At 49.0% G+C, this 25,928-nt stretch overlaps 1 protein-coding gene across 2 annotated transcripts; it reads right to left on the bottom strand.

The window, feature by feature from the left end:
* Positions 1 to 823: 823 nt before the first annotated feature.
* Positions 824 to 24,505, bottom strand: ERO1A (endoplasmic reticulum oxidoreductase 1 alpha). 2 transcript variants are annotated; one of them, XM_064461140.1, is made up of 16 exons: positions 23,865 to 24,505; positions 16,824 to 16,943; positions 14,251 to 14,334; positions 12,244 to 12,282; positions 11,697 to 11,773; positions 11,532 to 11,605; positions 10,493 to 10,613; positions 9,728 to 9,765; positions 8,499 to 8,510; positions 7,311 to 7,337; positions 7,048 to 7,140; positions 4,864 to 5,110; positions 4,047 to 4,116; positions 3,617 to 3,703; positions 2,836 to 2,969; positions 824 to 1,266 (listed from the first exon to the last, which is right to left on the bottom strand). In XM_064461140.1, exons 1-16 carry the CDS (start codon positions 23,976 to 23,978, stop codon positions 1,206 to 1,208), a joined length of 1,398 nt encoding a protein of 465 aa, XP_064317210.1. In that variant the 5' UTR covers positions 23,979 to 24,505; the 3' UTR covers positions 824 to 1,205. The 2 variants fall into 2 exon arrangements, with proteins under 2 accessions (XP_064317210.1, XP_064317212.1); XM_064461142.1 differs by lacking the exon at positions 8,499 to 8,510 and having other exon boundaries at positions 23,865 to 24,503.
* Between the last annotated feature and the right edge of the window lie 1,423 nt (positions 24,506 to 25,928).

The raw sequence follows: 25,928 nt of genomic DNA, 5'->3' as shown, positions 1-25,928 counted from the left end.
ACATGCAAGCCTGTCCTTTGCCCCTGTTGTGAAGGCGGATGGTGCAATGGGGGCTGGCACCACCCCTGCGGGACCTGGCCGGCAGCAGGATGGGGCGGCTCACCCCTTCCTTCTCTGTGCTAGATGGGTGGCTGCACCCAACCTCTGCTCTGCCACTGCAGTTCTCCAGCCGCTTGGCCTTGGAGTGGCAAAATTCAACTTGGCTTCAGACACTGAGCAGCTCTGCACTGCCTCTGAGGGGCAGCAGCCCTGTGGCGGGTACGTCCTTTCCCATTTTAGCCCCATCTGGCTACCAGCATAAGACAAGACAATCCCAAGAGAGAGCAAATCTGCTTTAACAGGCAGGTGAGGTTGTGACTTGGGTCCTGGCAGCAGCTGGTCAGGTGGGGAGCTCTAGGCTCCCTTCCCTAGATGAGGCGGGGGGTGCCTTCAGGTGCCGGCTGGAAGCAGAGCAGCTTTGCAGGGTCTGTAACAAAGCCCTGCTTTCTGCCACAGCCCTGGTTCCCAACAGCAGAGCAGGCAGAAGAGGGCTGTGATTGCTTTCCCTCATCGAACACCCGCTGACTCCTGCCCCAGCAGCACATAGCAGGGCTCCTCCACGCGCTGCTGCTTGGGTTGTCTCCCCTCACCTTCTCCAAGGAAGTGATTGCTGAAGTCTACAACACACAGTCAGCACTGTGGAGACGACCAGGAACGAGCGGCAGGAGGAAGAGGAAGGTGCCTTTGCGCAGCAGCAGCACTGAAGCATGGGGGGCTCCGACAGTCGCTTGCAGTTCTTTTGTTAGTGCGCAGACACTGTAAGTGAGGGCTAGGTGGAATCACAGAGTGGACAAGGAATTTTCCCCAAATTTATTCAGTGGCACAGTTCTCACCCTAACTTTGCCTCCAGAAGCTGAAGAGATGGGTTTCATCCATCAAAATAGCACAGCAATATTTAAAGAAGTTATTCAAAATGATCTTCCAATATATAAAATAAACTTTACATATAGTCCCCACCTTTTTTTTTGTATAAAAGTAGTTTCCCCCCCATACACAGTATTGGCCATCAGCAGGTTACAGACTAACAGCTGTGAACAGGCACTCCAGCAAGCGGCCTTCACCACGTAGTGGTTGGGAGTGCGATGGAACAAAGGCGCTTGTCCATTTTTAGAGAACCCAGAAGAGCCGAGCAGTAACGCTTTAAGTCTCTCTTTCTCCAGCAGAATTCACCGCATATTTCGTAAGATGTTCCTGAAGTTTTCCAGTTCTCTAACGCTTGTTGAGATCCTGTGTGCAAGGAAAGCAAAAGGGAAGCATTAGAGCAACATATGCATCACGCCTTATTTAAAATTCAAGAGAAAGGGACTGCTATCAAGTAAAGCTCCAAGCAGTGCTTGGGAAGAGAGAATTTAGAATTTCAGCTAAATTAGGTTCTGGTTACAGCCAGGCCCTTCACTAATTTTGCAGACTTTTTCAAGCAAACACTGAGAAACGCAGCGGAACAGGATGTTACAGAGAGCTCAGCAGTGATCAGACAAACCCATTAACCAGAGGTCAAGAAACAGACCATAATACTACAAGCCGTGTGGGCAGGTCTCCTTGCAATATAAGCTTGTTTCTTCTGAAGGGTTTTTTCTCTTTTTAAATCGCCTACCTCATTTTCTTGCTGAATGCATTCTGCCCCTGGAGCTTTGGGGAAGGTGCCAGACTGGACTCCGAGGACGTGGCCTGTGAGCGCCTCTTCCGTGAAGGAGAGGCCTGGCCCTTCCCAGCCAGCAAAAAACTTCTGGTTTAGGAAAGTTTGGAATAACCCAAATCCCTTGTGAACAACAAAGCAAAAGGTGGAGGTCTGTTTTAAAAGGCTCCTCTAATCCAGGTAGGTGGGACTTGAGGTTGCAGTCTGAGCGTGAGCTGCCTCGCCCCGGTCTTTTCACACAGCAGAGCGGGAAAGGGAAGAAAGAAAAAGGCTCTCTGCCCTCAGCCCTCAGCTCCCTCTGCAGACAGACGGTCAGAGGGTCTGTCAGTCTCCTGCACACTGCTTCCAAAGGCTGTGTCGACAAGGCAGGAGGAAGCCCTGCTCCTCTGGCCTAAGGGGAACGCAGCAGCTGTGCGCCAGAGGGGGGCACCACAACATCCCCAGGGAAGAGCGTTTTTGGGTTTTCCCAGTTGGACCGATGCGCATTGGGGTCTGCCCGTGCTGGCCGCTCACACCGCAGAAGGCACAGATGGTGGGTCTGAAGTGAGACACAGCAGGGCCCCTGAGCTTCAAACATCGCCCGAGGAATCCTTTGAAAAATCCGTTTGCCAGAAACGCCAGGTCTGTCAACACCGCTAAGCAGTAACGTATAACCGGAGTGACTTGCAACCTCCTCTCCGTCCTAAAGGCCTCATTACCCTCCTTCACTGCCAAAACCTCCTCGTCCAGCTCTCCGCAAGGGCCGGACTGATGGATTCCTGCTAAATGCAAGCATTGCAAAGAGATCTGGGAACTGGTGGAAGTGAGAAGCTTGAAGGATAGCTCTCAAGTAAATGTACAGCAAGAACAGCAACCCTTGTCTGGGGACAACATGCTCCAAGGACAGAGCCACAGAGTTTCTTAAAAATCACCAAATTCTTTGTATCTTAATACAAATGCTTCCTTGAATTCCTTACAGAACAACAAAGAAGTTGTTTTAAATTGTTCCAACTGTTGCACTCCACATTAACATCATCTGACATGTGAAAGCTTCTTTATGAGACAGCATGATCAGAGCCAGAGTTAACACAAATACCGCCAACGAGAACGGGCTGTTTAAGCTTAAGTGAGATGTAACGCAGCAGCTTGTGTAAAAGTAGAGGAAGAAGTCTCAAACTAACCTTCCAAAAGCATTAAATAAGGCAACGATTTCTTGTCTTGTCAACTGGAATCCGTACGAAGGGCCGCTTTCAGGTATCTTTTCTATCAGGTTTTCAGAAAAGAGGATCTTCAGTGCCGTGCCCAAGCCCTGCGTCTGTACACGACAAACAAGATCATTTAGTAGCGGGAAAACATCCAGGACCTGACTTGGATAGTCTTTCTCACTCTGATCTTGGATAGCCTGACTTTACTAAAGCAGAGTTTAACTTCCCTCCTTCACCTTTGCAAGGATTCCTGCTGACACCATCTTAAGAGAGCCAGACGTGGATTTCACTTACCACAGCTCAGAGAAGGGAGCAGAACAGGGCCACGATGCTTCAATTATTGAGAGCTACTGTGAGAGCAGAGCTGCCCCACAGAGGCTTTCTGTCTCGGTTTGACCACGTGTAACATTCAGTGCGGATATTACCGAACCCCCAGTTTTACAGCACCCTCTGCCTCACTTGCCAGAGGCTCTGCGCCCCCTTCCCTCCCTCAGGGAGCACCTGTACCAGGTTAACCCAGTTTTCAACTGCAAAAGGCAACTGGCAGCTGCTGCCAGGCCCGGCAAGCTGGAATCAGCACGCTGCTTCCTGCTGACGGGACTGGGTAACGCCCTGATCTGTACCTAGGAGCCGACCGATACCGGGTACCGGCTCAGGCAGCCCTGGCCTATGCCTAGGAGCCGACCGATACCTAAGCACCAGAGTCCCATCAGATGAGGTGCTTCCAGACACGTCCCCGGCTGCTGACAACACGTACCTGCAACTTCCCCCACAGGCGACATTTGAAGCAGCCAACGCAGTCCATTATCTTAGAAATATTCTTAAAGTGTAGCCTAAATTCCTCCTAGGAGAAAAGACATTCAAGTTGATCGTGGTTACGCACTAATTAGCACTTTTCTTCCACGTATTAATCCAAGTCCAATAACATATTAGTTCTGGACTTCAGGCTAAGTTCAGTGGGACTGCGTTAGGGAAAACTCCTCAGCAGGAATTCACCTCTCTCCCTACGGCACACCCTACGGTCTGTAGTGACCCACAGGTACCCAAACCATTCAGAAAGCAAAATGAAATGGAAATACCTGATCGGGTACCATGAGTGTGTTGGGGTCCCTTTCAGATCTAGTATTATCCCTAGTAAAATATCCTGTATGTAGCAAGTGCCCCAAAGGGAAGGGCTGGCCAGTTACCTTTAGTTTAGCAGCTTCCTTTTTATTCCCTGCGAAGAATGAGTTTTCATCAAAATGCAGTGGGAAAGACCTGAAAGAGAACAAGAAAGAGTCTTATCTCTCCACAGCTTGTCTGTGCGGCTGAAGTCCAGATCCAAGGAAGTCTCTGGTGAGGTGCGTAAATGGAACTGAGAGCTGTTACACACTGGGCATCTCTAAGCCAAGCTGCTTGTTCTGTAAATCTCTTGGAGGCTGTAAATTTCAGCTTTCATCTCACCTTAGAGACATTTTCAGCAATTGCTCTACGGTTTCTAAGCAATTGTAGCCTGTTTTCTAACAGACGTAAGCACTGAAGGCACGGGAGTGTGACAAGATAAATTCAAACATCAATTGCGTTATAAGACACGCATTTCCATCTGGCTCCGCTATCTTCCATTCCTCTTACTCCAAACTCTGTCCAACAGCCCAAACGTCTGTTAAGCAACATGTTTGGGATTTTCTTCTAGTCAAAAACATGAAGCCAGCACTGGTATTCGCAGATGAGTCAGACAGGTAGCCAGTTTCAGGGCTGACACATAGGTGGTTATTAAATTCAGTTCTGCTAAATCAAAAAGGCAGCTTAGACTATTAAACTGTAGGCTTAATTACCCTGTTTTGCAATTTGAATACAGATACCAACGTACTGCCAGCAATGTTACCCGACTGCACAAATCACACTACCCCACTGCAAGAACGAACCCAGACCCCACCTTTCTAGGCGCTTTAAGTGAAAGGTTAAGCACGCTCAGAGATGCTGGGCTTGAGCGAGCCATTCTCCCCGGGTACCAAATGTAATTACTTGGCCAGGTGGAGAATTTCCAGCAAGAAGTTTTTCATTTCCGAATCGTGACTTTTATTCCCTGTGTACAGCTGGAAACCGGGGCGCTCAAAGAACGGCAGCACTTTGGAGAGGGCCCGTAGCTCTATCAGGTAGAGGAAATACAGGTTCTTGAGTCTTCTGGGACCTTCCCCTCTGGTGATGACTTCATCGAATCTCTGCTGGAACTCGGTAACGTTGGGGCCCCATTTCTTCTCTGACCACGTATCTGGGAGAGCAAGAAGACACAGACACGCTGCGGCTGGGTATAGTTCTGGTTCAGCTCCTCCCACCATCCCATGCTAAATGGTGAAATGTAAACCCTAACCAGGGTGATCCAAGCTTTACCACAGTCACAGCCTCTTCGCTAACTGAAAGTTGTTCAAGAGCTGAGAGGCATGCTTTTAACCAAACTCAAACCCCAACAAATGCAGAACTCCCGCAGACCTTTGTCGGTTGGTTTAAAACATGAGCCAGGCTTACAAGCAAAAGCTAAAAACTGAGGCTGCCCATTTTAAACAGAGTTAAATCAGTTGAAGAGTTTCTCATCAGGTGAGCTGATTGCCTCTGAGAGCAGTTCTAGGTAAGCTGGCGATAGCTCAACATTCGTCTGCAAGTGAAGAGGGCTGGATAGAAGTATTGGACGGGTCGTGAGGGCCCCTTTGTTCCTGCCCACAAAAGCCACCAACTTAGTGCAGGACTCAGGGCAGGTCTCTGCTTTGATCTGAGCCTCTGCAGAGGCAGACAGCGCAGGCTTCCTGCTCACCTTGCGCTGGGGAGCAGCGTGGGGGCCAGGGCTGGGAGGCTCCCTAGCGAGCAGGGATGTCTTAAGACAACTCCTTCTATTGTGGAAATGCAAGAGAACAAAAGCAGCCACGGAGCGGAGGAGACTGGACTCTATTTTCCATGATCTAGACCACAGGTTTCACAAAGAATATTTCTGTTTTCTCATTCCATTGTGTACTTAAGTATATAAAGTATGCAGTGGAAGATATGACACACTTGTATCAAGCTGAAGTATGAAAATGAGGAAAGAAAAAAAAAAAAGGGGGGGAGGTGGAGAAACTAAAACTATTTTCTAAATCATCGGATGATAACCAGCCCAGCAGGAAAGGACTCCATCCCAACCCCCAGCTGAGGCAGCCTCTCGACAAGGCAATCACAGCACCTGCAGGTGGGAATCCCTGCATGGACCCACACTGAGCCAAGGAACACCGGCTCGGAGCAGACACCACCTTGGGCAGCCTTTCACCAGCAGAAGCTACCCCCTTCTACACAAGCCAAGCAAAGACACTTGGCTGTCTATCAAACCTTATTTTGCCAATTCCCCCCGCAGTCCCGACTCATTGCTTGCCTTAGAATAACAAGAGAACCATCAATCTCCCAACCCTAATGTAGTCTAACTGACATCAAGGTGAGGCCTCCGTGGGCTGTAGAGACTGAAATATAATTACTTAGTTAAATCTAAATTACTTATCCAAATTCCAACAGCTATCTCTAAATCTGTACTTGATTTTTGTAAGCTTTAACAGGATAAATGTGGTAGGCTTGGTCCACTGGTAGCACTCTATAAACTACCAGGACTAACTCCTTCAGGAAGTCAGTCAGAACCCACGTCGCACGCTGCACGAGCAGTGTGCCACAGCCCTTGGTCACGTAAGCACACAAATCATCTTTTCACATCACCCTAGAATTTTCAACCCCAGGGTTGAAATTTAGATTCTTCAGATAGCTACTCATGGGCAAAGGCATGCACAGGAAATGGACATGGCATACGGAAAGGGACCAAGGCTCTTGGGAAAGCCCAGGCAAGCATGTCACAGTCTAGGTGAGATTATTGCTAAACTGACTGTCATAAAGACAGGCTAGGAAGGGACAGCCTCGATACGCAGTTAGAAACCCACTCCAAAATAACCTTGGAGGAAGAATAGAAGGAACACATGCTGGAGGACTTGGTACAGAACACAGTCCAGCCATTTTCAGCCTGAAGGCACATGGTAACTGCATTCCTGATACTGTTACACAACCTCTGTGCTGAGGCAGGAAGAAGAGCACAGAAGTAGGCCTGAACCCTGCTGGAACGGGCTCCAGGTAGCATTTAGCAGAGCCACAGAAGCTTCAATTTAGGACTGATGCAGGAGAGCTAAGGCAGAAAGTAGTATTTACCTTGCAAAAGGTACCTGGCGCTCAAATGGATGTTGATGCTTGCGTGGAGGCCAGAAATGAGTTTGTAGAAAGCTCGTTTCTCTACACAAACACCTGAAAAGAAACGGCACTGTAAGATACTGAAAGCATACGTTGAATTCTCCCCTCTCCTGCCTGTCAGACAGAAATCTAATGCTGTCTAAGCATGGCCAGTGACTCCCACCCCCTCCGTGCCTTTTTGTATTCATGCCAGGAAGAGCAACCAAGTTTAGAAAAAGCATTACCTTTCAGCCACTTGTAAAACGTATGCCCTGGAAACAAAAGGAAAACAAGCACATCAGTTTGAGATGCCTTACAGCAGCAGGAGGGCTTTAACAGACTGTGTTGTGTTTTAGGCTACTTCTTTGGCCACACCTTTCAGAGCACAGCAGGATGATACACGAATGCAACAGGGCAGTGCCCTCCCCTCTGCAGCGTGGGAGGGCACCAGCAGAGGGGAGGGTAACACCCAAGCCTGATACCCCAAAACCAGCTCTGAGGCCAGCCCCCAGAGGACCTCTGCCCACTCCAGTTTGCAGAGGCAGGTGAAGGAGCATTAGAAGAGCGTGAAAATAGTTCTCTTCCTCACCCTTCTGGCTGATGCTTCTACATGCAGTGTGGCACTAGCAAAACACAACATGTGGGCATTCCCACCCATCTCAGCAAGGGTGGGATCTCAGCAGCACTGCAGAATGGCACAGCAGAGGGGGAAACCAGGATTATGGATCTCTTCTAGCCAGGGCAGGGAGAGGGGTATTTTTATAAAAGAAACACACACCCCCCACAACAAACCAAGAACCACACAGCGCAATCAAGTGTGTACAATCACACAAGTCAGTGTTTCACATCTGCTATATGCTTGAAAGTAATCTGGAGAACATAAAATGATTTGGAGATAATTTGGGACTGAAGACAAGCCTTATACCCAGCGCTGCAGAGGGCAAACTGCTTCAGGGCACAGCCCTTCCCAGACATGAGCCCTGCAGGGCCTAGGGGAGCTGGGCATCTACCTCCTACCAGCTGTCAGAGGCAGCTGGGACTATGAATCTTGCCAAAGCTCCAACCCAAGAGCTGCTTTCTCAGCAATAAGAAGTGCTGGGGAAAAAAAACCAACAAAACCCACACCGCAAGTCCTGCTCCTGAAGGCTTATGACACTTCAGCGGCTACCTTCAAATAGGACTTGTACTCTTAAAAAACTGCTGGTGGTTTTTAAGGCCTCCACACAAGGATGGGCTGGCCTCAACGCCAGGGTGCTCAGAGGGATCTCTCTGCAGGGTCACAAACACAGCAGAATTTCAAGACAGCTTCTGATTTTACCTGAATAATGTTTTTGCTAACCAGGTGTGTCATCTAACGGTACAGCTTGTGACAGCATGATAAAGATGCCACATTTGTTTCTGTTATCAGTAAAAGCAAACAGAGTGCCACTCACCTCCATCATCTCCTGATGAAAAAAAACCATGAGTGGTGGTGGGAGAGAAAAGAGATTAAAAATTACACATGACCAAAATTAAACTCCAAAGCACAAGCATTAAGATTGCTCTGTTAATCTGCTCTGACAAGAGAGCGAGCCTCTCCAGGGAGGTTTAGAAATGTTCTGAACACAGAAAACATCACCTCAAACCACAGCAGCAAACGCACCAGGTGAACAATGCTACCGAATAACTTGACCAACGCAGGAGGGATCAATAGTTGCAAAGGAAGTAAAACCACTGCATAGCTGAAGTAGAGACCAGAAAACGGGACACAGGTGTCTGCCTCTGCCAGGAATCTCCTGTATGACCTCCGACAGGATCCTCAAGGATCCCATCCCTGTCTCCTGCAGTTTATTAGTCATTTACAACAACTTCTGCAGGTCAGATCCTCTGTTTTCATGTCCTCCTGCTTCCTCATCTGCAAAACAGCAGTCCTTCCCTCTCCCCTCAACATACCTGTGTTATTTCAGTCAGGTCTTGCTCTAAACAACAGGGGTGGTCAAGGGAAGCACTGATGTTTTAAAGGACACTGTACATTTCCTTCACCAGTGCTGCTCCTGAAGTGCACAGGGGTCAAGGGAGCAGAGAAAGCACCTACTCTAGGGAAAAGTCAAGAGATCATCCCAGAGGGTACCCGCTGGAGCGGTGTTCCGGTCAAAAGAAGGGGGAGTGAGACTGATGATGTTCTAGATGTCTGGGCAGGGTGGGACATCAGGAGACATGGGGTCTTTTTGCAGCCTTGGGCAAGAAGCTCTTATGTTTCCAAAGCCCTTCCCTCCTTTCATTTACACATTCAGCCTCAGTCTCTAAGACAGAGCTTCTCTTACTGGACGGTTTCCACAGAGGATCCCAGCCAGGTTCTTATTTCAGTCCGTCACAGATGGTTTGGCATTGCCGAGTAAAGAAACCAGGGACCCAGGAACAGCTCAGGGTTCAGTCCTGCTTCCAGTCCCTCCAAAGCTCACATTTCTTCCAGGAGTGGAGGATCAGACTTCCTTTCTCCGTGACGGATACTAGAAAGCCACCCTTCCAGGTGCCCTTGCATTAGCAATAAAATTCTAGACTTGATATCAAGAGCTACAATATATTTCTCATTCAGTAGGAGTAGATCAGAGAGCATTTACGGCTGCTGGAGCTAGGATCAGCACACTACTAAACCACTTAGGGAGATAAATAAATGACTTACCTCTACCAGATGCCAAAGGTCTTTTTACACTCTGAGGCCTAAGAGGAAAAAAATTAATTTAAGTAAGATATGTAAATGAGTGACTGTCTCCTTGCTGTGCAGAAACACAGCACAGCAGAACTCATTACTTCTCTGCAGTCAAACAGCCTAAGGAGATCTAAGAACCCCTCCCATGCTTTAGCTTTGCTCAGACAGGAAAGGGGTAGAGCAAAATGTGGCTTTCCCTTTTCTCTTTAGGAAGAATGGCTAGGAAAACTCAAGTGTTTAACAGAGGTGCTAGTGGACATTATCCCATGGCCTTGGTGCAACAGGATACACTAGAAAAAATGGGGAGGAAATCACTAGAGAGATGAAAGCAGGCAAGACTACAGACCGACATGGGCATCAGCCCCAGGGGTACCCATAGCAGAGTTCAAACCAGCACGGAGAGTGGGAGAGAGCTCCTTGCAACGACCAGGGAGGACAGGACTGTGCGCCCAGGACCACATCACCCACAAGATGTGCACCCCCTGCCAGGCTGCTGTCTCGCCACACTGCAGGGCTTGCACTGGGAACCTGCACCAGGGCAAGCTGTGGTGCAGAGCACAGCCAAGGGCGGCTCACAAGGCAGCCACACAGCTTGTCCCCTCCTCTGACAGTCCACATCACACAAGCATTGCAGCAGAGACAGGAGGATGGGGATTAATGGAGCAGTTAAAGCACATGCAGCCCCTCTGCAAAATTAGCACATGCAGGCTTGTGGAACCTGTCTCCCAAAGCACCTACTTGAAGCAGTTTTCTTCGTAAATACTATTCCAAATTTTCCAGGCATCCGGTCCTTTGTAGCCAGTATAGCGTTCAGGATTCAGGAGTAAATCCACATACTCCGCATCAGGAGAATAGATATCTGTGAAGCAGAGTGCTGGGTCAGTGACAAAAACATCTGAAGGAAAACGACATCTTCCAAGAATGATCCAGCCACCCCTTTGCATTCTGAACAGCCTTGCCAGCAGAGACCAGCTCATCCCTCTCCAGGGAGGCAGGTGCATAATATTTGCTACATGTCAACCCACTGCAGCAGGGCAATGCTTTCCAGCCTTTGGAGCTATCGGAGTGCAAGGCTGCTGATGGCAAAGCAGACTGAGCATTCTCCATCCAAGCCACTAACTTGCTAAACACAGCAAGACCCTGAGCAGCAACGAAGCTTCATCAGAAATATTTCACAGAATCACAGACTGGTAGGGGTTGGAAGGGACCTCTGATGATCACCCCCCATCCAACCCCCTTTTTGAGCAGGCACCCCCAGAGCAGGGGCACAGGACCGCGTCCAGGCAGGGTGTGAATGTCTCCAGGGAAGGGACCCCACAGCCTCCCTGGGCAGCCTGTGCCCCTGCTCTGGCACCCGCACAAGGAAGGGGATTTTTCTCATGTTTAGGTGGAACTTCCCGTGTTCCAACTTGTGCCCGTTACCCCTTGGCCTGTCATTGGGCACCACTGAAAAGAGTCCAGCCCCATCCTCTTGACACCCACCCTTCAGATAATTATGAGCATTGATGAGATCCCCCCTCAGCCTTCTCTTGTCCAGGCTGAACAAACCCAGGTCTCTCAGCCTTTCCTCATAAGGCAGATGCTCCAGTCCCCTGAGCATCCTGTTAGCTAGATTTGCACCATATTATTTTCAAAATACTGAGGGCAGGGGGGTGGAAAACAGAAGAAATGCTATATGTACTCCAGATTTGCTGAAATATTACTCATTGGCCTGAAATTCTGCAGAGGAGCTTAAAATCCCATTACAAGACTTGTCAGATCAAACAGGTCCCTATACCATCAGCTTCGCAGAAGCTGTCTGAAGAGTCATCGTGCTGTGTCCACTGGAGCACTGCCTGCTGGGTTTCCTTGCTGCAGGGAGAGTGGAGAAAGACTATCAGAAAGAGAACCGATACGAAATTTCCTTCAAGACAAGTAAGGATCGTGGAAAAAGAAGTCAAACCTCAAAGAGCCATCAACAGCTCCAAGTCTCTTGGCTTCTTCACATTCTTCAGCAAGGCTGTTGGCTTCTTCCGAATACTGGGTTGAAAAGCAAAGGGGTGGGGAGAGAGGAGGATTAAAAGCAGTTTTTCTGCTGTTAGAATTCTGCCTTTAATGCACTAACCAATTTAAGCATCAGAAACCCTTTTATGAATCATCCCACCCTGTGTTTCCACAGGATGTCTGCAGATATTCAGAGGCTTATGCAACTGTGATGATTGTTGCAGGGACTCACAGCAGCCTCTGGCACTGCTGGAGGAGCATTTTGTGCCTGATGGTACTCGCTCCTGGAGGAGTCTCCCAAACTGCCCTATGCTAGTGCAGAGGAACACCTGACTTCAGGACATCACCTCTAAGGCTCTGTTGCATGCCAAACACTTGAAGAGGGTAAAAATTTAGCCACAAAGTACATCCCGACAAACACTGCCCATCTGGTTAAGGCAGCTTTTATCAGTGACACAACCATGGCCCTATAAGCTGCACCCTTTTGGGCACACAGGCACGCCTACCTTGTGACTTCCAGATCTGATTCCATCCGGGACTTCATCCTGAAAGGCAAAATTGAGCATGTGCTACATGTGGGGCAGATGAGGCCTTTCACCCTAATCTTTGGGAAAGATTAGGAAGGTCATCACAGTTTCTAGAAATCAGAAGGTAATCAAAGCACTCAGCCCAGCTTACAACATATCCAGTTTCTGGCTCCTCCACAGACTAAGGTTAAGCAATATTCTTCATGTTTTATTTTGATTTTTCGCAAGACTCCTCTTCTCAAAAGGCCAGCAGCCCTCCACAGGTGCCATGTCAGGTTATGTTTTGCCTACCCAAGCGCAAAGCTGGGGAAGCCGGTATAAACTTCAGAGGAGCTGGAGTTGCCTCCGGTCAGCTGATGTCTGGCATCCTGCCTCCCGGTGATGCCTGTGCTCCTGGCAGGAGCCCAGGCGCCTCCTCAGATATTGCAACTCCCAGCCCCTGATACACGTCATTCAAAAACTTCCCTTTTACCGCTCCAGCACATGATGTCAGGCTTGCCAGCCCCGCACAACCCCAGCAGTACATGCAAGACAATCAAGTCCTAAATTCTGCTCAACTTCCATTTCCTCCAGCAGTAAGAAGGCAGTAAAACCACTTCTACACTGCAGGAGCAAATCCTATGATGGCAAACAGCACAGGAAGAGAAAAATTAAGCAATGAATAAGAGTTATTTTTGTGCTTTCAGAATGAAATAGACTCAAATCAAAATAATTAAAACCAGCAGTGACACAGTTCTTAAAACCAGAACTTCAAGCTAATACTGATGTAATTGTAATGTTACTTTGTCATGTTGGTCATCATCACCACCAAAAACATCCCGTTTAAGGAAAAAAGTATTTAAACAAAATTTATGGTTATTTTGAGGGGAGGGGGAAAAATCATCATTCAATTTTGGGTCTAAAATAGGTGCTTTTTGAAGACCAGGGAAGCAAAGAACACTTGTTTGAGAGGTAGGGTAGTTGCTGAGAGGACAAATGAATTTAACATACATACGAGAATTTATCTAACAACTGATGCTCCACACACACACTCCTGTACCAGAATCTTTCACGGTATCATATGAGCTTAGATATTTTTTCAGCCAACAGCTACACTACATCAGGTTACCACAGATCTACCAGATGAGGGGACAGACACCTGCTTCACTGCAACATACTTTAAATCATACAGGAAAATAAACCAGCGAATTGGAAAAATGCACGCGTGTAGCATCGGGAGGCCCCTCTCATCGAGGGCACTCATCACAGCAGCAGCATGGCACAGCCCTGCACACCAGCAGCACACACACTGACTGCTCTAGAGACCCAGGAGCAAGAGCATAAGGCAGTCTGTTGCTGGCTGCCAATCCACAATGCCAGGCTGGGTGGCATTTTCACCACCTCTATCGACCCAGCAACCAAGCTGATTCACTGGCTTTCCTGGCTCCTTGTTCTCAGGCAGACACCTGCAGGCAAGATGTTTTCTTTTACCTCAGCGAATAAAACCCTTTCGTCCAGGATACAGGGAGAAGAGTATTTGCTTTTGTACTGAGAAACAGAGAACTGGAAAGAGCCATTTCATGTGAAGAGAGAGGGCTGGAAAGGGCTTAGTCAAATTCATCAGCCAAAACTGTCAATCACAGTGTAGCTCATGGGCCAAGAGGGTGAACATCCTGGCAATTAACACAAAAGGCATTTATTATAACAACAGTGGATTTGCCCCAAAACCACCTCACTAAAATGAAAAATAAAAGAGTTACCAGGACAAGTTTTTGGCTGTTCACAGAGGGTCAGCTATTAAAAGCCTAGCCTTTCTTTAAATTTTCAGACTTTAGTATTGTGACCTTTCTCATGGATACCAGTACTACTGCACCTGAGAGCTCCATCAGAGCCACAGTTTTACTATAGCTACAATAACGAGAATAAGAAGTCATCTGCCCGCTTCTTCCCCTTGGTCTGCAAAAGCCAAATACAGAAAAGAGGTAAAAGAATGGATTTGGTACTTACGGATGGGCAGGGCTTTACAGCACAGTCTCTTATTCCACAGTGACTGTTGTCATTCCAAAAAGGACAAGGTTTCTTTAGGTTTACCTACAAAGAACATATTATCCTATTAAATGTTTCCTCCACACAACCGAGCCAACCTTCCACACCAGTTTACCAACACACATATTCAGCACCTTAGTGCAAGACTTCAGGTAACAAAACAACACAGAGTTGAGTGCAGAGAGCGTGAAAATGGATGGTGTTATTTATCTTAAAGTTGATCACGCTCATTCCCTCGTTTCTCATGTGAGATGCGTGTGCCCGTGTAGCCCAGCCAGGACTGTTTGCGGTAACACAGAGAGCACTGATTCCTAATTGCATCCCGTGGCTCCTGTTGAGCAATGACAAACTGGGTTTTGGCTGGGTGGTTTCTACCCTGTAGGAGCCAACAGCTACTATGGGGCAATCTTTGGCCTTGGAATATTGCTCACTTCATCCCCCATGAATCTTAGGGTACGCTTGCTCCCCATTGATTTTGTTTCCTTCTTTTGGGTGTCTTCGGACTATGACCTGCCTCCCTGTTAGAGGAGCAGGAAGAGGACATGCTGGAGCCTTGCTGCCATCTTCCTGTGGCCAGAGCTCAGTTCTGTTTAATATCTTTATCAACAATCTGGATGAGGGGACTGAGCATGCCCTCAGTAAGTTTGCAGATGACACCAAATTGGATAGGAGTGTCGCTCTGCTCAAGGGTAGGAAGGCTCTGCAGAGGGACCTGGACAGGCTGGATCGATGGGCCGAGGCCAGTTGTGTGAGGTTTAACAAGGCCAAGTGCTGGGTCCTGCCCTTGGGTCACACCAACCCCATCCAACGCTCCAGGCCTGGGGCAGAGGGGCTGGGAAGTGCCCGGCGGAGAAGGCCCTGGGGGTGCTGGCTGACAGCCGGCCGGGCATGAGCCAGCAGTGCCCAGGTGGCCAAGGAGGCCACCAGCCCCCGGGCTTGTGTCAGCACTGGTGTGGCCAGCAGGGGCCGGGCAGGGATGGGGCCCCTGTGCTCGGCACTGGGGAGGCCCCACCTCGAATGCTGGGCTCAGGGTTGGGCCCCTCGGGACAAGAAGGCCCTTGAGGGGCTGGAGCGTGTCCAGAGAAGGGCAGCGGGGCTGGGGCAGGGTCTGGAGCACAAGTGTACTGGGGGGCGGCTGAGGGGGCTGGGGGGGTTTAGCCTGGAGAAGAGGGGGCTGAGGGGAGCCCTTCTCGCTCTCTGCAGCTGCCTGAGAGGGGCTGGAGTGAGGGGGGGGCTGGTCTCTGCTCCCAAGTCACCAGTGACAGGACGAGAGGGAACGGCCTCAAGCTGCGTCAGGGGAGGTTTAGGTTGGAGATTAGGATCAATGTCTTTCCTGAGGGAGTGGTCAGGCCTTGGCACAGGCTGCCCAGAGAGGTGGGGGAGTCACCATACCTGGGGGGGTTCAAAAATGTGTAGACGTGGCAGCTGGGGACATGGTTTAGTGGTGGGCTTGGCAGTGTTAGGTTTACAGTTGTACTTGATGATCCTGGAGGTCTTTTTCAACCTAACAATTCTATGATTCTCCTGCTGTCAAGTCATCTGTGTTCTTCACTTGTTGGTGTGCAAGCCTTCTGGGCTTGACAGGAACAAATAATTCCTTGGCATTTACCAGATCGATTGCTATCGCTCCTGCCCTTGTCATCAGTACAGGCTATTCTTTTAATCCATGCTCTGCTGTTTCTTCTGGTGCTTTTACACAGACATTTCCATTCATGCTTCATTCAGGCCAATTTTAGCATTTCTTGGGAATACAAATCCCAAGACTGAAAGGACATTAACTTCTTTAAAAAGTCCTAGACTTTTCTCAGTTGGTATCAAGTATCATTCTTCCAGAACAATTAATATTTAACAAGATTTTGTGGGTTTGGTAGAGAAAAAGCACAGGGAAAAAGTAGCTCTACCCCAGTGATTTTTATATATGGGCCTGCTCTAGTTTGCGGTGTGGTGAAATTGAGAAGTTTTTATAAAGTTTTTACAGCAGAGTAAATACTTGTTTTGTCTGTGGAAACAGTCAGACACCAGTCACTGTTTGGTACCTGTATGCAGCAGGTAAAATACTGCCCCAGAACCCAAACACACTCAAACAAGCCCCACATTTAGTCATATACATGCGACCTCACTGAATAGGGGCAGAGTCCATCTCATGACTATGGTCTGGTAACTAAACTGGGCTTCCCATGTCGATGGGGAGACACTATGAACACTCTCATGCAGTGTGGATCTCCAGTCATTGACATTTTTGAGCCACAGCTCAACAAAAGTAATTTCATTGGCCTGCTGCTTAAGTTCTTAAGGGGGAGAAATGCCTAAGAAAATATCTTTAAAACTGTGCATCGCGTAAGGATGTTGTACCACATTAAGATTCTCCTGATAACAGAAGAGTCCCACTTACTCACTGCATTCTTAAAAGATCGGGATTGAAATGTAGATATCTGATCTTAAAGAGATCAGCAATAACATCAAGGGTGATTAAAAAAAAAAGAGAGAGAGCAGCAACACACATAATAAATACAATTCTCGTATGAGAAAATTACCTTGTAGTATCTAAAATAGTCACTTTCCAGAAGTTCATTCAGTCTAGGAAAAAGCTTATAGTTGTTGAAGGCATCAATGGTTTCTACATCACAGGTGCAGTCATCCAAATGACCAGTAACCTGTCAGATAAAAAAACCACACAACTGAATATGAACACTTAGCCAGTACTTTTTAACACTGCAGACAATAAAACAAATCACGATTTTCTTCCCTTTTACCAGCGAGTCAACTAGTTAAGTTTAATGAGGAATAAACAACATTAAACCAGACTCTGCTGAATTAGCATAGAACTTCCTCTGATGCAACCTTTAGGACATGCCCTGTACTTGTTGCAGTTTTATTTGGGAACACTTTTGCTCTAACACACATTGATGTATTCGAATTCGCTGATGTCTGAGCAACAGGCATCAGACAGACACTTCCACCTCTAAAATGCAGAGATGACAGACACATTCAACTAGACTGTGTCACACACACACAAAACCACACACAGCCCTTGTCTGCGCACCACACAGAGTTATACCAGTCACAGATGTTTCCATCAGGACCAAATCCAGCAAGACTCTGCGTATCGGCTGCTGTAACAGCGGTGAGCCATACACACTGCCAGCTCTGGTTCCCATGTGAGACTAGCCACCTCAGCATGCCACTCCTGGCACGATGGCAAGCAGGTGAGAGCTGGCATTTGCCTAAGGGACCGGTTAGGCAACAATAATGCCACCAAAGATTACAGCACTCAGAGAAAGTCCTTGTTGTTAACCAACTGTGCTGTAGCCATTTGTTTGGTTTAATCAGAACCACAGCAACTGCAACAGTCTCTCTCCTTGCCTCAGAGAGCCATTTGGCAGGAAAACATTTGTTCTAAATCTGTTGTAGAAAGCCAATACTTCTTGCATCATCCTGAACGACTCAACAAGCTGTGTGCAAGTCCTGAAGGAAAAAAAAAAAAAAGTAGCACAATTCAGCTATGGTTTTCTGACACGTAGATTACTGTTTGGATGACAAAGTTGCACAACACAGAAGTAGTTTTGCTTCCCCCACACCCCTGATGAGTACTTGGGGAAGTGAGCCTGGCCAAAATCAGGTATTACTACTCATTCCTTCTCAACAGCACACCAGGGATTTTTCCTGGATGTTGATGTAGTAATACAACACATGGCAAGCTGCCATTCCCCAGTATCAGATAAATTCAGGGTTTTAAGATCAGGCAGTTGTTTTAAATTGATATTATTAATTTATGAAGCAAAGAATGGGATGTTTGCCACAGTTTGTGATAAGAAACCCTCTTGCTGCTTCCATCCCAGAAAGCCTACAAAATCCTGGTAGCAGACAGCACAGAAATGATGTACCCCACACTACTGTTCCAGGGGTTGTGCCCAACCTCCACCTGCTCTCTGTACATAAGAAAGCTGGAAGCAGAGGCAAGCAGAATAAGCCTGGAAACATCAGCACGGGCAGCTCCTGTGAAACATGACAGAGTGGTGGCATAAAAGCTCCCCAGGGGATGCCAGGAACAAGCAGGCAGAGGGGGGATGCACAAGACCTAAGAAGGTGCTGGACTAAGAAGGGGCTCCCCCTTTTCTTACTTCTAAGGCACACAACCAGCCTAAGGGTTGCTGAACACTGTGGGGTGATACCTCCTTCTCTTTGCTGTCCCTCTTGCAGGAAAGGCAGCAGCTGACCAAACTCACAGGCATCTCAGCAGTCAGGACCAGGAGAGGGAGTAAGACCCTGCAAGCCTCGAGAAAAAGCCTCCCTAAATCCAAAGTAAAGGTGCTACTCCAGCCTTTGCAATTAGGGCAAAACACATTGCGTACAGAGAGAAAAGAGCGCCACATGAGAAACATGAGCCACCTGCCCTGACGCATTTCTGGAGAGCCCTCAGGTAACTCAGCAAAAGCTACACATCAGCATAAATAAAACCATTATAATTGCTGCTGTGGAAATGGAAGCTCCCTGCCCTCCTTCCCAGAAGGAAGGCAGAAGTGGAGCACTTGACTTCAGGGCACACAGTCACACGAAATGGGGAAGGGGGGAGGAAAAATAGCCTGATTAAGCATAGAGCAACTTCAAGGCAAGCATAAGTTTCCTCCTGCCACCCTGGACAGAGCAGGAAGGAACCCAGGCTCTAGACACGCACTGCTCCATAGCAGGAATTTGTATTTTGGAAACAGCTTTTCAAAAGGGCTTTGATATTTTGGATACACTAATCTAAGGGGTGGGAAAGGAAAAATCTATCAGAGTGTGTCAGAATGCCCCACTTCACTTGAGCAAATAGTTTTTGTTAAGACACCTTATTTGGAGGCTCACTTCTAAATCTTGTATTCACACTGAAGCCCACCACCTCATCCTTACATGTGTACCATATTCTGTCATGTATTTTGCATGGTAACAAAGGTTAACAGCATAGCAATTAAGCTTTGCACTAGCCTGAATTGCCCCTGTGAAAAACAGCAATTTGCTAGTCCAGTTACCCAATTTAATTTAAAGCTATGGCAAAATTAAAAAGAAAACCCACAACAACAACCAAACTACAACAACCACCCCAGCCAACCATTTTTTATTTCCTGAAAATTTGGCATCCTTTGAGGCAAGCAGCTTATAAGTTGGGTCTAAAAGTGGCCTACAAAAAGCTTCGTGGATAATCTTCAGCTGCTCTCTATACCCACGCTAGACAAACACGTCACTCCAAGGGAGTGACATCCCTGTGAGAGGTAACAGTGGGGCATCCAGCCAGCCCTCAACTGAGGCAGCACACACCATTTGCACCAGGCCTGCCTTTGCTGTGCCTAGTGAACAATTCAAGCCAGAACCAACCTGGCAAAACATCATCCTGAAAATAATGTGGGGCAAAGCGCTGCAGATGTTCCCACAATACCCAGGAGTAGATGGGGGTCATGCTTTGGAGATCTCTAAATATCAATGGCTCGGTTTAGAAAAGCACTGGTGGGAAGAGCAGCCACAATGTCACCAAGAATGCACCTGCAGGGGCTGCACAGGCAAAGGGGAAGCTGGGGAGAACTCGAGCTCTGCTCAAGTTGGAGGGAAAACTTCCTCCTCCTCCAAGCTTTCAGTCAGACTGTGCAGAAATGGGCAATTTCCCTAGCCTGCACATGGCTAATAAGGTATCACTGGCCTGCTTACCTTCCTGTTCTGCCTCCTAAGCCACCAGGCTGCTGAGAAAGAGAGCTCAGCGAGGCCGGGTGACAGCCCCTGTAGGCACCCAACCTACCAAAGTTCACTGCCAAAGGAGTACAGAAGATGGCATCAAGAGCCAAGGCTCCGCAGAGACCAAGATAAGAGCCCCAGCAATGCTGCCCCCAAACAGTGCTGACCTGCTTTAAGACACAGGGAAGCAGGCAGCATCGGACCACTTGGCAGGGCATGGTCTTCACCCCAGAAGTTCCCTCTTGCTCTGTGACCGCCTGCCACCCAAGAACCTGTTTCTGTCAGCCCTGCACACAGGCAGAGACTCATTTGTTTTGCACTTCAATTCCTGCCATCAGAGCAGTTGAGCACTTGTCAAACATACCCTGCAATGGGTGGTGCCTTAAAACACTTTCCCCCCCCACCTCCTGAAAATATTTATCTACATCTTCAGCCTGTAATAATTAGAACAGTTGTTTAAGATGAAATCCACATTGATCCAGTCCCAAACATGTGCCATACGCTTGCTGGCATCCGTGAATCACCGAGCCAAGTGGCGGCGGCGGGTCGCACTCCACCCAGCCGGGGTGTGACAGCCTGGCATGAGACTGACGGGCAGGCCCGGGTTTGCCCAGTGGGAAGAGATGCAACAGAGCTGCCGGGACAGATGCGACACAAGTGGCTCCAGATGCTGAGCAAGCACTGAGGAAGGCTTGGTGGCCCTCTGCAACAGCCGCTCTCAACCCCTTAACACCGATGTACCCACCTCATGGGCATAACACAGGCTGAAACACCCCCAAACGAGGACTCGGTGTAATCACTGGGTTTGGCCTTTGCTTCAACTTCCTTTACCTCCATCCCAGGCTCCTGACAGCCTGCTCTCCCCTGCTCTGCTGGTCTGTCTCTCCCCACCTCTTTCTGCTTCCCCCAGTGTCACAGAAATATCCTCTAGGCCATGGATTTAGGGCTTCCTTCTCTTGCTACGGGCTCTGTCCCAGACCCATACACCACCATCTACTGCACAGCTGGGCAGGAAACAAAGCAAACTCTTTTCTGCAACTCCGACTTGCAGCTACAGTAGGGTACAGGGACAGGAATACAACAGTGGCTGAGTAGTTGCTTTTAGCCTGTACCAACTTCACTGGCAGCTGCCTGCCCTTGTAGGCAAGCCACCCCAGTCCCAGGCTGATGGCAAGCTGATGCTCTCCCTGCCGCCCCAGCAGACTCTTCCTTGCCATCGCCCCGCACAAGGGATTTGTGGCTCTGCCTGTGGCACTCAGTCCGGCTACATCTCCCTTTCATCCTTGCCAGCGCACTTGGATCATGTAGCTGGCAGCCAGGTGAGGCCAGTCATGCCCAGCATCTGCCCTGGAAGCAGCATATGCCGGCCCAGTGCTTTTCCGCCCTATCTTTTGCCCAGAAAACAAGGACTGGAGCTTCCGGAGCTCACACAGAAGCAAACCTCACATGGGAGCCTCAGGATGGGGTTAAACCGCAGAAGCCAAAGTGCTGTCAGATGGCACCTCCAAGCAGCTGCTGGCAAAGACGGATCTGCAGCTGCTCTGGACTTGGACGCTACCTCTTGAGCCACCCCATAGAAGCTGGGAACTGTACTAGGTATGAATTCCTGCCCTGAAGGCTGTTGGGTGAACACCAATTCAGCAAGAATGCAAGAGCGGCTCGAAAGTCTGTTCAGGTAACAGCAAGGTAACTCTCCATGCCTGGACTCACCCCTAATGACAGCTTACTGACCACAGAAATGGCCCTGAAGAAAACCAGCCCTCTGCCAGACCAGAAACCTAGTCAAAATCCCAGTGTGCCAGACACCTGCAGAACATCAGCTTAATGCAGCTACATCAGTCTGTAAACAGCAAATGAGAAGTAATTACTAGGAATACAGAGAATTGATTCATGGCTGACTAAAGCATTAACGCAAACAGGAATATCTGGGAGGGGGATGAGGTGCCTGCAAAGTTCGAGGAAACTCTGATATTGAAATGTTATTCAGTGCTAACGAGACAGATTGGAAAGCAGGAACAGTACATGAAACTTAAGTGTTTTAGTAACAGATGGACGTTTCTAATAAAAGTTTCAGGACTGGTTAGCAACCTCTCTAAGTAAATGAAGAGCTAAAATAACAGACAGAAAAAGCAGGTGAGGCATTGCTCTTAGTACAGACAAGAGCACAACATCCATTCCAGAATTATGGCCCGCTTAAGTCAGCATTTGAAATACTACTACAGCAAGTGCTCTCAGAAGTGGCCCTTGTCAACTGTCCCAGCGCAGGCTGACAGACAAGTCAAAGCGCTTCCATTCACCCTACATCAAGGTTTCTTTATCTGACAAGCTCATGAGACAGCAGGAGATGGTTCACAGGAGGAAACCAAAAGCTATACCCAGGCCTTCAAGTATATAAGCCAAGGAGGGTAAAACATACCATTTAAGGCTTGCCCTATATTTTATTCGGTGGTAAATAAAAACCACCAGACCAGCTCTGCACCAGATGATTGGCAGATTGTTTTTTACTAAAAGATGAGACAGCCCTCAGGTGTCTTTTTAGAAGGTTAAGTGGTTAGTAAGGCTGAGAAATGCTGCCCTACATAACACGCCTTCCCAAAGGCCATAAAGCCTGGAAAAAAAAATCTTGAACCTGAACATTTGTACTGAAAACTAAACTGAAGCATACACCACTCCACAAACGAGAAGCGCATTGCAAGAAACCAAGAGCATACCAAGTACAATGCCCGTTCCTCCTAGGAGGGAACTTCCTCTTCCGAGGAAAAAAGCCTGCTAGCTGTTACTATGCCAGAACGCCAGTTCACTGAGTGGTTAGGGCTTCTTATCCCCTACCACACTATTGACTCATACTTTGATCCTTAGGAGACAAAATTCACTGTTAAACAGGAAGCGTACAAGCAAAACCCCCGTAGAGATAAGAGAATCTACATGAGTGATTTTTAATTCTTTATCAGCATAGCTTGTATTTACCATTTCCACACAAAACTGTTGAGAGCCACCCACAAGGCAAAGCCAAGCACACAACTGCATTTGTCTTCTTTCTCCAGTCTCAATTTCTGACTCACAATTAAGCACTGAATTTTGAATATAACAACAGTCACCTCTACAATAACTTCCTTTTTTTAAAAAAAAGGCAGCAAAACCAAAGCACTAAGTACATTCTACTGTCTTCATTCCTTGATCATGCAAACATGCTTGTGCAAAGCTAAGTCAAAAGCCTGTACAGCAACCACTGCCCCAAATCCAGCTGCTTGGTCTGATCTCTTGGTTGACTATACCCGGTTCTCATTGCTGTACATCAACAGAAGGTGCACCAAGCGCCACATGATAGCACTCCTAGCACATCAGTTAAGGGGGATTAACCCTGGAAGAGCTTTAATGAGCCGGACAGCCCAGCTCACCCCCGGGCATGGCAGGGTGAGCAGGTGCTGGCACACTTGCTGCAGCCACACTCTCTCCTGGACAGAGGAGACAGGAGAAACAGCAAGGCAGACCTGCAGGAGAGAGGATGAGGCAGCTCCCAGACATTATAGTAACACATATTCCTCAAACATCCGACGAGAGGCACCTGGGTGGTTAGGGAAGAACTGCTCCCCTATCTGAAACACTCACCTTTCCTGCTAGGGACAGAGAGAAAATATAGTTAAGGGGGCAAGGAAGGGGCCGCTCAGCGGGCAGAAGTCGCCCCCCGAGTCCCTTTGCTCTAGGCATGTCCCAGCAGGCTTTCGGATGCTCAGAGTCGACACACTGAGACACCTGCGCCCAACGGTGCTCACGGGAGGGTCCGGGCCCTCCCCGGGGGCAGGAGCCCCAGCCCCACACAGAGAGCACCCCCGTCCCGTCCCGTCCCGTCCCGTCCCTCCGGCAGAGCCCACCTGGCAGAAGCACCGTCTCTCCGCCGCACCGGGAGACTCACGGGGCACGACGGGCAGCACCAGCAAGACGGCAAGCCCCAGCGCCCGCAGCAGCGCCGCGCTCCCCGCCGCCATTTCACCGCTCCCAGGCCGTCCCCGCCGCCGCCGCCGCCGGCTGAAGAAGCCGCACCGGGCCGTGCGCCGCCCCTCGCCGGGGGCGCGGCCGCCGCCGGCTACGCGCCGAGCCGCACGCAGCCCTCCCGGCCCTCCTCGGCGGGGCCGCCCGCTGCCGAAGGGCGGCCGGGACCCCACCGGAAGGCGGGGACGTGGCCCGGAGAACCTGCCCGGCTCGTCGGCCGCCGTGACTCACTCATGCCGGGACGGGGTGGCCCTGCAAGCACCGGGGGTCCCTCTCTGGTGCTGCTGCGTGGGCGCCCGCCCCGGTTCTCCAACACGGAGAAGCAGCCCAGGGCCCTGAGGGAGGGCCCTGCTGCGGGGGGCGGGCTGGTAACGGGACTCCCTCCCTCCGATAACCCGAAAAAAATTGAATTTTCTTCTAAGCAATAAAAGTGAGCCATGCGAGCCTGGCAGAGCAGAATTTGGCGGCCAGAGAAGGCAGCTGAGAGATAGGGAAGCATTTATTTTATGACTATATCCTTGAAGAAGAGCTGAGAGGCTGACAGAAGCAAACATTGCACCTCAGAAGACACCAAGAAGTGGGTGATAAAGTGCATAGTCAAGGAGAACTAATTGGGATGTTGATAAGAACTAAGTGTCCTTTAGGTGAACTATCCTCATTATAATACTAAAAATCATGCCCATAGGCCAGGAAACACCTGGCCTGTGTCAAATAAGCACCTCACTCTCTGAGCATATGTGGTAAACTTAAAGGAAGCTGAAATAAGTTGAAATTTGAGTTGATAACATCAGGGGCGGCTGCCCCATGTTGAGGCCGTGGGCAGCTTGGAAGGTGTCAAGGAAAAAGCCAAGGCACTAGGTTATTTACAGGCAAATTCTAAATGCCATTAGCTGAATTAGCAAAGGTTTAGTTTTCAGTGCTGCCTGGTAGGAGTTTATGGATTAAGGAGCGACCACAGCCTGCGGGCACAGGAGAGCCTAGAGGTGTCTTTTGCATGGCTGTTATCCCAAAATGCAGGTCTGTTCGCCCGGTGTGCAAAATGCCAAACTCCACACAAAGCGGAGACGTTTTATTTAACTCATTTTTGCGCAAAGGTGGGTGCCAGGCAGTAACCCCACACAGCTGCACCTCACACCGAGATGCTACAAGGCATTTATACAGTTCAGTGTGTCAGCCACAGGTAACATTCACACCCCTCAGCTAATCATTGGTTAGTTTCTTTCTCATTTCAACTCAAATTTCAATTCATTTCAGCTCCCTTTAAATTTACCACCATGCTCAGAGAGTGAGGTGCTTATTTGACTGGGGGAGGAGGGGGGTCCTGGCCTATGGGCATGATTTTTAGTATTGTAATGAGGTTAGTTCGCCTAAAGGACACTTAGTTCTTATCAACATCCCAATTAGTTCTCCTTGACTATGCACTTTATCACCCACTTCTTGGTGTCTTCTGAGGTGCAATGTTTGCTTCTGTCAGCCTCTCAGCTCTTCTTCAAGGATATAGTCATAAAATAAATGCTTCCCTATCTCTCAGCTGCCTTCTCTGGCCGCCAAATTCTGCTCTGCCAGGCTCGCATGGCTCACTTTTATTGCTTAGAAGAAAATTCAATTTTTTCAGTACATCACTGACAGGAAACCCTGGCGCGACGCCTGAGGAGAGGGGCCGCGGCGGGCTCCCGAGGAGGCTCGACCCGGCTGTTACTCGTGCCGTACACAGCAGCACGCGGCTACGGGCTCACACACGCACATATAGACACGTATACGCACGTATAGACACATAAACACAAACACAGGCACGTACTTTGTAGGCGGGGCGGGCAGCTGTATGTTCGTGCCGGTCGCGATGCGCATGCGCACCGCCTAGCGTATTGTGTTCCCCTCCGCGGCGGCAGGGGGCGCTGCGAGTCGCGGGGAGGGCGGGGCCGCGGGCGGGGCGGGGCGGGGCGGGG

This window comes from Phalacrocorax carbo, chromosome 9 (assembly GCF_963921805.1).
Source record: "Phalacrocorax carbo chromosome 9, bPhaCar2.1, whole genome shotgun sequence".
NCBI lineage: Eukaryota > Metazoa > Chordata > Aves > Suliformes > Phalacrocoracidae > Phalacrocorax > Phalacrocorax carbo.
Note: the sequence above shows the minus strand (reverse complement) of the source record. Positions and strands in the feature narration are given on the sequence as shown.